Source organism: Pseudorasbora parva, chromosome 7 (genome assembly GCF_024679245.1).
Source record: "Pseudorasbora parva isolate DD20220531a chromosome 7, ASM2467924v1, whole genome shotgun sequence".
In the NCBI taxonomy this organism is placed as follows: Eukaryota; Metazoa; Chordata; class Actinopteri; order Cypriniformes; family Gobionidae; genus Pseudorasbora; species Pseudorasbora parva.
In genome coordinates, this window is record NC_090178.1 from 8,871,912 (window position 1) to 8,886,131 (window position 14,220).

Sequence of the window (14,220 nt, forward strand, 5' to 3'; positions counted from 1 at the left end):
TTTCTCATGTGTAGACATTCATCTAAAAAAGCCAGGTTAAAATATTGATTGGAATTCGTCATTGTTTTAGTTTTGTCTTGATTTGCATTTTTCTTTCCATTCAGAGCAGTAAATTTCTCAGTGACATGTGCTCCTGACAATGGTGGTGAACAAGATTTCTTCTGTGTGAAAGATAGTGAGTTAACATACGGGAAGAAGATAAAAACAGCCCTCTATCCTTGGTAAGACATTGCCTGTTCATACGATTCAAAATAAATATGAGCATCACCAACTTGAATTGCAAAAATAAAATTTCAAACAGTTCCCCTTTAATAATATAATATATATTATTATATCAGGAGAAAGTTCTCAGTTAGCATTCTCATTCTGAAGCTTTACCTTTAGCATTTTAAAGAGTCTAGCAAAAACTGGTAAAAGTCACAAGTTAAAAAAATCTATAATTTGAAATGTTTGTGATTAACATGATTAACATTAACAATTTTGAATAATAATGATTTTTCAAGGTTCATACAGTTTTTTATGCTCACCAAGGCTGCATTTATTTGATAAAAAAATACAACAAAAACAGTAATATTGTGAAATATTTTTGTTTTATTTTAGTGTTTATTCCTGTGACGCAAAGCTGAACAGCATCATTACTCCAGTCTTCAGTCACATGATCCAGAAATCATTCTAATGCGATGATTTTCTGCTTGGTTATTAATAATGATCCTTACAGGTTTCCATTTTGAAAACATTTTATAAATATGCTTTATATTTTTGTGGAAACCATGACATTGTTCAGGATCATTTGATTTCCGTAAAGTTCAAATGAACAGCATTTATTTTAAAACAGAAATATTTTGTTACATTATATAGTAATTACTTACTGTGCGTTCACACCGCCGGTGGCGAGAGCGGGAAGAGAGCGGGAAGTCATTCATTTTCAATGGGAGCCGGACGGCGAGCTCTGCCGAGAGCGGCGCGTCGCGTCTTGAGCTGATTTCAACTCTTCTTGACGCCCAAATCGCCAACTTTATGGTAATGAGCAATGACGCGGTTCGGCGGCAACCAGTCAGAATGTAGAAGTGCTCCGCTTGAGAGAAATCCAGAGAATGCAGGCCTGTAAACTTTGGTTCCGACCACATTAGTTCCCAAGCAAAATGCATAGACAGTAAAAGAAATGGACAGAGCTATAGGCGGAAAGTGAGGTCGATTAGAAGCACTCACTTCCTGATGGCTGAGCGAACTGCGCAGGCTCAGACTGAGCTTGACGACGTAGATGTGACGTGAGCAACCTGTCTGACAGCTGTAAGTCTTCTAGTAGTTGTCGAAAGTGAAATCTGAATAATCTTGTTTAAATGTTTTGTCCCGTTGCTTTTGGCTCACTATGGGCTTCTCCTCATTCTTCTCCCTTGACTTTATCTGACTTTATGTCTCCACGTCCCCCCGACTGCCTCAGAGACAGTTAAAGATTGCTTCTGAGCGTCTCCTCAGGTCTATACGGTAATTTCTCAACTGTGTGACAGAGTCGCGTTGGATATGACGCAATCGTTAGCCTATTTTTACAAAAACAGCTTCTACGGGGCGATAGTGTAAGATACAAGGTAATGGAGCCTTTTATGCATTGTCGTGTTCCTTTAGAAATAAACCATGGACAAATGGAGTCTTTAATCGCCTCAGATGTAAAGTTATTCACTGTCAAAGTGACTCAAAAATGAATGGGAGTCAATGGGATGCTAACAGGTGATGGCTTGGTTAGCAATGGCCGCCCCTATGGGTGGAACGCTTTCCGAGTGCTAGATTACCCCCTGTGCAAAATGTAAGAGAAGTTGATCATTGCTGTGCGGATTTCCCTATAATTTATGACAATATCATTCATAGTGATGTGTAATTTGTTACGAAGTCGCACAACACTATTTTACAGGTGCTAGAACGCTCGTTTTTCAGCGGTTTATAGTTAATTTATAATTCAGCAATTTATAGTTAATTTATACCCTACTTGTGGTCAGTCTATCAATCAACATGCTTGTTTGATTTGCGGCCTCTTTAAATACAGTTTAAAAAAAGAAAAAACATTTGATCTACGTCAGAGTGGCAGCGCGTCCATGAAGCTTTCTTAAGCGTCGTTGGCAGGGCGGCAAGAGCGAATTTTGACGCTCTCACCGGCGGCGGTGTGAACGCAGTTATCCCAAACTTTTGAATGTTTCTTGTACCATGTTGCTCTTTCCACAAAAATATTAAGTAGCAAAACATTGATAATAATCAGTCAGCATATTAGAATGGTTTCTGAAGGAGCATATGACACTGAAGACTGGAGTAATGATTCTGAAAATTCAGCTTTGCATCACAAGAATATTCAAATAGAAAACAGAGATTTTAAATTGCAATAAGATTATGATAAAAAGCTAAGAACTGATTGCAAAAGTGTTAATCTATCTAAAACATTATGATGTTTTATTTCTGTTTCAGTAAATGTGACAAAGGTCAGATACTAGAGGTGATTTGCCAGGGTAAGTGCTAAAACTCATTTTGAATATTTCTTCAGTGCAAATACATGATTTTTTGACTTTCTGTCGCTGTAGACTGTGGTCGTCGTATGCTGCCTGAAGAGCGGATCGTGGGGGGAGTGGATGCTCGCCAGGGTTCGTGGCCGTGGCAGGTCAGCTTACAGTATGATGGAGTTCACCAGTGCGGTGGATCCATAATTTCCGACCGCTGGATTGTCAGTGCTGCACACTGCTTTCCTGAGTGAGTGACATCCATCTATCTATCTATCTATCTATCTATCTATCTATCTATCTATCTATCTATCTATCTATCTATCTATCTATCTATCTATCTATCTATCTATCTATCTATCTATCTATCTATCTATCTATCTGCATGGCTTTAAAACTATGCTAATTCCATCCATCCATCCATCCTAGCAGCATGCAAACTATTTTTTTTAAACAAGTTAAAGTAAGCTAGCCCCATGCTAAAAATTGTAACAACGTCTATCCATCTATCATTGATTGCATTCTTTGATGAATATAAAATTAAAAACATTTATTTGAAACTTGTATCCTCAGGAGGTATCGTCATGTATCGCGCTGGCGGGTTCTGATGGGATCGATCTACAACACTCCCATCCGTAACAACGTTGTGATTGCTGAGGTGAAGACCGTTGTCTACCACAGCAGCTACCTGCCCTTCGTCGACGCCAACATTGACGACAACAGTCGAGACATTGCAGTTCTGGCGCTGACAAAACCTCTGCAGTTCACTGGTGAGTTTTTTCACCGAACAACAGGAAATGGTTAGCCTAGAAATCTAGACGCACCCTAGCGGCAGCAAATTTAATTTGCCCGCGAGTGTCGTCTAGCAACTCTCAATACCCTTCTGAGCTGTATTCCCCTAACTCTTGCCGGGCCAATCACATCGTGTATAGAGTCGGTGGGCGGGGCCATAATGACGACGGCCGAGTTGCGTTTGCGTGCTTCTAGTAAACAGAAGAAACTGGCGAACGGTGGTCTTTCGAATCAGCTTTGACTGTGACTCTGGAAGACTCAGAGTTAAGCTTTTCTCTGAGAAAAGAACAAAGAACGGCACTGAAGTCATTCTTAAGAAGGGAAGATGTGTTCGGAGTTTTGCTGACCGGATACGGCGAATGTTTAATCTGTCAACTAGCTCTGTTTCACCTTCGTTGCTCTGGTTGGTGGTAGCGCTATCCTATCGCGTGCAGAGGGAGTTTGAAAGACAACCGTTTATCCCGCCCCTCGGATTGAGCCCTGTCTATGGTGAGTTTCCACACCAAACATCTTGATGTGGGTCTGGCTTGTCAGGCTAGGAAATGGTAACACTTGATGGTCCCCTTTAGACGTTCTGTTGACTATAAGTAACTTTGCACCTACATGTCTCATTAGAGTTTTAGGAGAATGTCTGCTTAATATCTGCTACTATTTTTTTGTGATGGTCCCCAACAGTTTTATTCTTCTGTTGAACACAAAAGAAGATATTTTAAAGAATGTTGGTATTCAAATTTGACGATAGCCATTGATTACCTTATGTAGGAAAAAAAATTACTATGGAAATCAATGGGTGCTGCCATTGTGTCTGATTTACAGCATTATTTAAAATATCTTCTTTTATGTAAATGTCATGTGTTGATTTTATTGTGTTGTGCTTTCTATTGAAACTGAAGGCATTTTAACACAAAGGTATTTTTCATAAAATAACTTGTTGATAATAGAGATTTCTGTGTGTAACAAGGACAAATCTTCACTAGCAGCAGTTTAATTGGATTTTGTTTTACGGTGTTTTTCATTAGGTAGTGGTATGTTACAGGCCTGTCTGTGTGAACACAGCATTAGTAAAACCTCCCTCTCGTCTCAGGTTGCTCGTCCTGAGAACAAAGCTCCTCTATTTCCACGCAGCCTTGAGTCAAAACAAAAGACAATACCGGCAGACCTTTCCAGAAGGATAATGCTTTTGCTCATATCCACAGTTTTCTGTATAGTTAACCAAAATTTTGAAAGTATTAAAAATATAGGTTCCAAAAAAGGGGTTTAGCAGTAGTGCAAGAGAAGAAGCATTTTTGGTTCCCAAAGAACCTTTTCTTAAAAGAACCATTTTTTTTCTTAGTGTGAGGAATATTTAAAAAAATCTAAAAAAAAATTTCCACTACAGAGAACCTTTTGTGGAATGGAAAGGTTCCATGGATATTAACCTAACCTCTGTAGACTCTAAAAAATTCTGAGTAAAAAACAACACAATGTTGGGTCAAATATGGACTAACCCAGCAGATGGGTTGTTTTAAGCAAATATTTAACCCAACGGCAGGATTAAAACAACCCAATCGCTGGGTTAAAATAACCCAATTGCTGGGTTAGTCCATATTTGACCCAACATTGGGTTAAAACAACCCAGCATTTTTTAGAGTGTAGCCTTTATCATGATGGCAGGCTCAATCCAAAGGGCGGGAAAAATGATTGTCTTTCAAAGTCCCTCTGCACACAATAGGATAGCGCTACAACCAACCAGAGCAATGAAGAAGGTGAAGCGGAGCTAGTTGACAGATTCAACTTTCGCCGTATCAGGTCGTCGAAACTCAGAACTATGTTTCTTTTTTTAAAATGACTTAAGTGTCGTTCTGTTCTTTTCTCAGAGAAAAGCTTAACTCCAAGTCTTCCAGAGTCGCGGCCAAAGACGGTTTGAAAGACCACCGTTCGCCAGCTTGTTTGTTCACAAGTAGCGGAACCATCTCAACCCTGCCGTCATTACATTAAGCACGGCCTCCGACTCTATACACAGTGTGATTGGCCTGACTAGAGTTGCATTTTTCCAGCTCACAAGCCAACGGAGAGTTGCTAAATGTCCTGATAATGCCCAAATATAATTTGCAGCCGCTAGGGTGCGTCTAGATTTCTAGGCTAGTAACTCTGTATATTTGGAATTGTATGCACACTATATGTCCAGAAAGCTATAAAAACATCATCAAAGTAGTCCATATGTGACATCAGTTAGTTCATTAGAATCTCTAGAAGCATCGAAAATACATTTTAGTCCAAAAATAACAAAAACGACGACTTTATTCCGCATCGTCTTCTCTTACGGGTTATTAGGGTGAGTTATTATTAATGACAAATTTAATTTTTGGGGGAAATAACCCTTTAACAAAATGTGTAAGCATTGTAATGTTCGACGCGGATGACATAACAAATGTCTGTCGACCGGGAAGATTTTAAAACGAGTGGTTCATTCATTAATCTGTAAGATTTTACCTTCATGCTGTGGAAATACACACCAGAAGACAGAACACAAAAGAGTGCAGCGCTGTAAAGAGGCAGGGCTTTTTTCGTCATTTTCGAATTGTGAATGACTGTATGAAACAGTTTTCCTCCCAGTTGACATCATCTCTTTTGGTGTTTTAGATTATATACAGCCAGTGTGTCTTCCGACCTATGGCCACCGTTTGGCGGATGGGCAGATGGGTACAGTAACCGGCTGGGGTAACATGGAGTATTATGGTTAGTAATGTCTCATTCTGTGTCTTAAATAAAAGGTCACGGTAGTGTCGCAGAACAGTTTATCAGACTCGCTGTCTGCCTGTCTCTCTTTGACATTTGTGTCAGTGACCTGTGAGTACTGTTGTGCTTGAATTAACCGTGTCTGCAACCTGCTGTTAGATACCAGTCAATAACTTAAATTTACTAGACTTTTTAGTACTTACAAGCACATAAAAACACTTAAATTCATTCTTTAGTATATGGTGGGGGATATCTGGTTATGTTTCTCCAATAATTCCTGCAGGTGGAGTTTGATTCTATCGCATCATTTATTAAGTGTTGTTATCCTTTGTGAAAAAGAAGTATTGAATGTCCAGTGCACTTGTACCCCCGGTTTCACAGATAGGTCTTAACCTATTCCCAGACTAAAAATGCATGTTTGAGCTTTTTTAACTGAAAACAACTTGCACTCATATGTCAGTGCCATTGCTTTGTCTTAAGATTCACACCAGTAATGTTTTTTTTTAAGGCATGTTTATAAAAGCTACTTGTATGTCCTGATTGAACAAAGGCCTATTCCTGCCTTAATCTAAGCCCTGTCTGTGAAACCAGGCCTGTGAAGTAATTTGGAAAAAAAAAGAGAAAAAAAAACTATACATGCAGATTATGTTCAATAAAATAAAAGACTACTAAAGTGTACTTTAAGAGATTACTTTCATGAAAAAAGTGCCTTTTGCAAATGCCAAATTAAAAATGTTACTTTAAAGTACATTATAAATCATTATGCTTTAATAATCTTTTGTCAAACTTTCAAGTACACTTTACTTTACTTTATTTATAAAAGGACAATGTACAATTTTTAACATAAATGTTTCCATTTCATGTATTGTACCGGATAAAGTACACTTATTTTGATGTGTTGACTAAATTAATCATGTATAAATATTATTTTAACTGTACTGTTATTTGATGTTAAGCTAATTTTAATAACTTGATAATTACAAATGTAATAACATGTATGTTGAATTACATGACATACAAGTTAATAGAAATGAGAATAAATGACTACATATAAAGATTAATTCAGGTCCTACTGAAGTAGGTCAGAAAAAACTTTCTTTGTTTTCTTTTTCTTTAACTTTTCTTTAAGTTCAGCTAATTGTATTTAATTGAAATGACATTGCATTAAGTATTTTAAATAAATGATTTCAATAATAAATAATTATTAAAATCTTTCTTATTTGAAATAATACAATAAATTAAGTAAAATATACTGTGAATATTTTATTGTACACATTTTATTTCATAAGATTTTTCATTTTAATTTAAGTTTGAATTCATAAAAACCAAAGCTGAAATATTTTTTTTTAAATATCAAAATCACATGAAAAAATGACAAACTTAAAATAAAATTAAATAAAATTATAATATTACTTAAATAATGCTGTAATAAATATATACAATATAGAGTATATAATGATAATAAAATAACACTACATCATTCTTATTCACATGTATTTTTTCAGTACCATACTTTTAGAAAAGCTGAATGTATTAAATCCATGTTTATTCATTATGCTGCCCACTTACATGCTAAGTAAGTTCAATTTAAGCATAGTTCAATTTACTATGACTAAAGACCTGTTCATAAACACTAAGGGTCTCGTATTATGTCAAGTCAGAATGACCAAATTTATTAGATTAATGCACATAAACTGAATTTGCAACTGAATCACAAATGGAAACCTTGGGGTTTTCTGAAACATGCCTGAAACGAATTGGTCTGGAATGGATCATAATAGTAAGTTATAAAGATTACAATTGTGAATGTCTTGATACGTTGTTTTGTTTAAATGCATTTTGTAAATGCATTCATAAAATGTCATATATGTTTTCATATCTTTAAATTGCAGCACAAATGCATTTACACGGGAATCACAAGATACAATGTATCATGACATACACAATTATAATTGTTATAAATTATTATTATGTCCCTATGTCACAACAGTGAGAAAAAGCATAAAAAGTGACAATGCAACACTTAATGGCCCTCATTTATCAATCTTGCGTAGAAACGGGCGTATATGTTGGCGTAAGATTATGCTTACACTCCTCTCACCGCCTGATTTATGAAGCCTCTGCAATCCAGGTGTACGCAATACTTGCCCTTGATAAATGCGCCGGCTGAAAACGATCGTCATTAGAATAACACGCCCCTATATATTCTAGTCTCCGCCTCCCCCACACCCTCATTTTACGCCATGGACACACGGAAGACGGCAAAGAAGCGAAACTTCTCCGACGTGGAGATCTGGCGTGCCTCAATCATCTCACTAGTTCACTAGTCAGGGCACTGATCAGGACAAAAGTCAATGGGCTGACTCCCTGATCAGTGCCCTGACTACTGGACTAGTGAGATGATTGAGACGCGCCCATCAAGACAATTACCAGGGAAGCGGAAAAAAGCGAAATTGTTTTATTTGGGAGTTTAAAGAGTGGGATTAAAGCCACCCAAAAAAACAAAACAAATATGGACCCAAATTACGATTAGGCCTACTGTTAATAGTGTGGAGGTTGAGAAGCGCACTCCACAGTTTGAAGCTGTTTGTATGATAAATTACCATCACAATGCATTATTTTACAGAACATTTTTTGAAACAATTAGCATTTAATTTCGTATCACGGCGCATGTATTGGGGTGTACGATATGATGATGATGTGATGTGGAGTAGCCTACCATTCATTCACATTAATAATTGCATGACAATTTGTAAGATTCTTTTTATATTTTTTTGTATTATTAAAGATGCTTATTGTTATTTAGAAGAAGAATGCTGTTATTATTTATTTTATTATTATTTAAAAGAAAAAAAATGTAATTTTTAATATTTTGTCAGTCTGAATTATTCAGCCCCAGTCCGTGCGCAGCTGCCGCACAGGCTCGCCACTGGAGGAATACATGCCTCAAATGCTTTGGTAGCCTATAGTCACACAAATTAAACATTGAAGTCTACGTTGCACAAAAATAAACATCGAAGTTTATAATTACAATGTTGTTGTTGTTTTTTTACAGTGGGTCATAATATAGCATATCTTTGTCAGTGCGTTTTGTGATGTTAGGAATAGCCTAGTTTTTCCTCCAAACGTGCATACACCACCTCTGAGCTGGCGTAGGATTTAAGCGGGCCGTACGCCAACGTCCATATTAATAAATCTCAAAGTCACCATGGGTTTGGGTGTACGCACTTTTGATAAATGAGGGCCATTAACCATGGACTGCGTTATTAGTGTAATGCATTACAATTCTTTTAAATATGAACAAACATTAAACATGACTTGAAGGCAACCGTTGACATTAGGTTGAAAACCCTGAATATTTACTTAAGGATTTTAGATATCATACATTTTTGTTTCACTCTGACACCCACGTGTCATTATTTCTTACAGGCACTCAGGCCAACGCCCTCCAGGAAGCCAATGTGCCCATCATCAGTGATAATGTGTGCAACGGTCCTGATTATTATGACAACCAGGTCACCACCACCATGTTCTGTGCCGGTTATGAGAAAGGAGGAACCGACTCCTGCCAGGTACGTTATCTGTCAGTCAGCTATGACATCATCAGTCTATCAGGTTTTTATTCCTGGTCCTGTGGACCCACCACCACTCAAGTTTTAAATACCTGATCAAAAGCTGTTATCGCAATGTTTTGTTTATGGCTAAACGAATTGCTGTAACTTATTCTAGCAAGCTAAATGCTTTGTTCAAAATAAAAGCATTAAAAAATGTGTTACAATAAAAAAAAGCATTGGACAGGATTTTTTAATTTTTATTGTATAAACATTAAAGCGGGGCTAGGGCTTTTATAATGTACGATTTGGGACACACAAATGCTAGTTTCGAATACTATTTAGAATGGATAGTATGCGAATTGGGACGCAGCATAAGTATGTCAGATAAGAGACATAAAAATTGGGCAGAGCGGTGGATCCCCTGGACCAGGATTGAAAACCACTGATCAACGTCTGAGCAGCACTACACAAGGCCACTAGAGGGAGACATTCATGACTCATGTGCAGCTGGCTGTGTGGAATTGTGAACTGATATGAGAGAAGTTATGGTATCGTCTCTCATGGTGGACAGTGATGGTCCTCTGTAGGACCAGCCTTGGCCACTAACTGTAATACAATAAGTTGAATTACTAAAACAGTTTGTGTAAAAATTGTATACATATGTTTTAGAAAACGACATGCTTCCATTTATATTGATATGACATCATCTCTCATATGATGTCAGGGGGACAGCGGAGGTCCTTTTGTAGCAGCCGATGTCCTTTCTAAGACCAGCCGGTATCGTTTGCTGGGGGTGGTAAGCTGGGGCACAGGCTGCGCCATGGCAAAGAAGCCCGGCGTCTACACCCGTGTGTCACGCTTTCTGCCCTGGATTTCCACAGCCATGAGGGTGAGTGATGCAGCACGACTGGCACACTTTCATCAGCTTATCTACATATCAATAAAACAAACTTTACATCACTTTTCTCTCACGTTTACCTCCATAGATGTATGAGAACTCCCCGGGAGTGCACAAAATGGCACGGGCGGTTACACCCTAGTGGTTTAGAGTGGAAATTGTTTAAAATGAGACTGAAATATAGCCTTTTGAGGTCAGATTGGTTGCTCGGATCTGTGGCTGAGATCAGACGTCTGATGTTGATCAGATGTTCTGTGATGATCAACCTGTCTCAAGGACAAATATATTTTGCAATATTTGACTCATGGAGGTCAAAAACCATGTCTGATGCTGGCAATTACCATAAAATATGTGTTTTTTTTATTTTTATTTTTTTTGTCTTCAAAGTAAGAATTAGATATGGTTTGGTAATCAAATTGGCAATTTTGGCTCAACCCAATACCGCTCATATATATATATATATATATAAAAACACACAAACGCACTCTCACACGCACACAGTAGTGGCCAAAGGTGATGTCTGGAGGGGATATTTGTTTATAATGACCCTAAAAGTTGGATTATACCTTCAAAAAATATGAGGAACATATTTAATACTTTTAAATGATAAATATGGAAAGAAAAAAAAACTTGGTTAAGGTATTAATCTGACAAAATCATTTGGCCAATTACAGCTACAGGTTGACAGGAAAAAACAAACATTGCAACATAATCAATTATTAATATTCCATTGGTTCTCTCTTGTTTTTGCATGCACGGATCACTGATACACACAAATTATGTCCGCACAATTGCCGTCATCAAAAATGAAACAATTGACTTTAAACACAACTATGCAGTATGCTTACAAAATAAAATGTTTAATAATATTTCAGTTAAATATTTAAATTTTCCTAGGCCGGACATCCATTTTTATTTATTATTTAATTTACATGTTTGTGTGTACACACACGCACACATATAGACTACCAGTCAAAAGTTTTAGAACGGTAAGATTTTAAAATATTTTTAAAGAAGACTCTTCTTCTCACCAAGGCATTTATGTCATTAAAGGTCCCGTTCTTCGCGATTCCATCTTTCAAACTTTAGTTAGTGTGAAATGTTGCTGTTAGAGCATAAATAAAACCTGTAAAATTATAAAGCTCAACGTTCAATGCCAAGCGAGATATTTTATTTAACAGAAGTTCCCTTTCAAACCCTACAGCGAACGGCTGGTTTGGACTACAGCAGGAAGTGCAGGGATGTAATGACGTCACTAGAACCATTTGTTGACTAACCCTCCGCCCACAAGATCACGCAAAATAGGGGGCGTGGTCTCGTTGCTCTCCCACGTGGAGAAGAGCGCGCATTCAGCGCTTGCATCTCCCCGTAATGGTAAGAGGCGGGACCTTTCCGGGAAAAGTGCGGAAAAAATAAAAAAAATAACTTTTTTTATTTGAATATATTTTACAATGTTTTTTACATTTATTCCACATGATCCTTCAGAAATCATTCTAATATGATGATTTGCTGCTCAAGAAACATTTATGGTTATCAATGCTGAAACAAATGCTTTATATTTCAGATAAATGCTGTTCTTTTGAACTTTTGAACTTTTAATCCTGGAAAAAAATAGTACACAACTGTTTTCAGCATCGATAATCATAAATATTTTTTGTGCAGCAAATCATCATATTAGAATGATTTCTGAAGGATCATGTGACTGAAGAGTAATGACGCTGAAAATTCAGCTTTGAGTCATTGGGATAAATTACAGTTTAAACTATATTAAAATAGAAAAAAAGTGATTTTAAATGGTAAAATATTTCACAATACTGTTTTGCTGTATTTTGGATCAAATAGATGCATGCTTGGTGAGCATAAAAATCTTCTTTCAAGAACACTGAAAAGAGTAATGTTTCCAAACTTTTGACTGGTAGTGTATATATATATATTTACACAAAAACATATAAATTAAATAATACATGTTTTGTAAAACATTCAAGGATATTTTTTATCCTAGTTTATTTGCAGGTTTGTACAGAGTGTTTTGGTACCAAGAAGAATTTAAGGGATACTTCACCGCTTTTTCATATTAAACTATGTTATTCCCTTAACTAAAACGAGTTGATGCATACCTCTCTCGTCTCAGTGCGTGCTCTTAATCTCTCTGACGCGCGGTGATGATCTGATAGCATTTAGCTTAGCTCCCTAAGCCCAGTTCATTCACTATGGAACCAAACAGAGATCAAGTTAGAAGTACCAAACACCTCCATCTTTTCCCTATTTAAATACAGTTACACGAATAGTTGAATGATCAAGTATGGTGTAATAAAATAAAACGTGGGGCTTTTCTAAGCAAATTAAAAGGGAGAACTACAATGTATGGCGGAATAGCACTTCTGAGAGTACTTCGACTCGGCGCAGTAAAGTCCCGGCTGAAACACCTTCCCTCACATCTCCCCCTCCCCCCCATTGACAGAAATGAGAGGGTAAGATGTGAGGGAGCATTTTTCAGGCTAAATGCTATCAGATCGTCACCGCGTGTGTCAGAGCGATTTAGAGCATGCACTCAGACGAGAGAGGGATGTATCAGCTCGTTTTCGTAAAGGGAATAACAGTTGAAAAAGCAGTGTGGTATCATTCTAAATATGGTCATGTTCAGCTGTAGTCAGATTAAAAAAAATCTATAAAAATAAAATTATCTTAATTTAAGTAATAAAATGCTGGACAAACACACATATGTACTCCAAACAGCAAGAAAAATACAACGTATTTCATCACAATCCTAAATCTGATGAGGACTGATACAGTATTTATCTCAATTTTGTTTACCAGTGGCACAGGTACATTACTGTATATGCTACATAATAATAAGGCATATAAGTCAAATTTTAGTACATGAACTTAGAAGTAGGATATGCTCAATAATACAGGCCTCTGTGAAATGTGTGCCGTGGTTAAATATGTACTTAAATAGGTTTTGTAAATTGAAATGGCCAACACATTGACATTTGAAAATGTTTAATGAAACCTTCATGTATTGTATTTTATTTTCTCTTCTTTTCTGTGTTAAACTTTGATAAGATCCAAACCAAAGACTGGTTTCGAGAGCAGTATAAACTCATTGCTGTGGCGGTCAGTATTGTTGCTTATATTGATGTACATATATGAATAGCTTCTTTACTATGCAATGCACTGTTTAATTCAAGTTTATGTCTAATTTTATGTTAAGCTGCTATATTGGTTTCCAGATTTTGTACTATAACCCTCTGAATAACACTCGTTAGTAATTTAGTATTCTAGTATCAACCAATACAATTTAGCTCTTGTTCTTTATGCTTTTTTCTGTTTTTGTGTTCATGAAAGTAGCCGATATAAATCTATGTACAATATAGAATTTCTAAATCTGACTGCTTTTTCTTTTGAATAATTTTCGACGAAATCTACAGTAAATGTTGCCCTTTAATATATGCCTTTTAAATACTGAAATAAAGACAATTTTTTTATTTTAAAAAAAGTGTGGTTACTTTTGTGATTTAAAAGCATCAGCATTTTTTAAATGTATAAATTATATTTATAAATATGCACTGTGGTTCAAAAGTTTGGGGTTGGGGAGATTATTTTATGTTTTTGAAAGAAGCTCATCTGTGCACCAATGCTACTTTTATATGATCTAAAACACATTAAAAAAACACGAATATTGTTAAATATTATTACAATTTGAAATAACTTTTCTATTTTTTAATATTTTAATTTATTCCTGTGAATTTTAGCTTCATTTCAATTCAGAAATCAA

General features: G+C 36.4%; 1 protein-coding gene across 2 annotated transcripts in view; it reads left to right on the plus strand.

The window, feature by feature from the left end:
• Nucleotides 1–13,834, plus strand: part of hpn (hepsin) — a 28,881-nt gene extending 15,047 nt beyond the window's left edge. For both annotated transcript variants that reach the window (XM_067447994.1, XM_067447993.1), the window contains exons 6-13: nucleotides 105–221; nucleotides 2,452–2,492; nucleotides 2,565–2,730; nucleotides 3,054–3,250; nucleotides 5,895–5,990; nucleotides 9,420–9,562; nucleotides 10,269–10,433; nucleotides 10,531–13,834. In XM_067447994.1, coding sequence (XP_067304095.1) covers nucleotides 105–221; nucleotides 2,452–2,492; nucleotides 2,565–2,730; nucleotides 3,054–3,250; nucleotides 5,895–5,990; nucleotides 9,420–9,562; nucleotides 10,269–10,433; nucleotides 10,531–10,584 — 979 coding nt within the window. In that variant the 3' untranslated portion in view covers nucleotides 10,585–13,834. The remainder of the gene's footprint in view (nucleotides 1–104; nucleotides 222–2,451; nucleotides 2,493–2,564; nucleotides 2,731–3,053; nucleotides 3,251–5,894; nucleotides 5,991–9,419; nucleotides 9,563–10,268; nucleotides 10,434–10,530) is intronic.
• The last annotated feature ends 386 nt before the right edge of the window (nucleotides 13,835–14,220 follow it).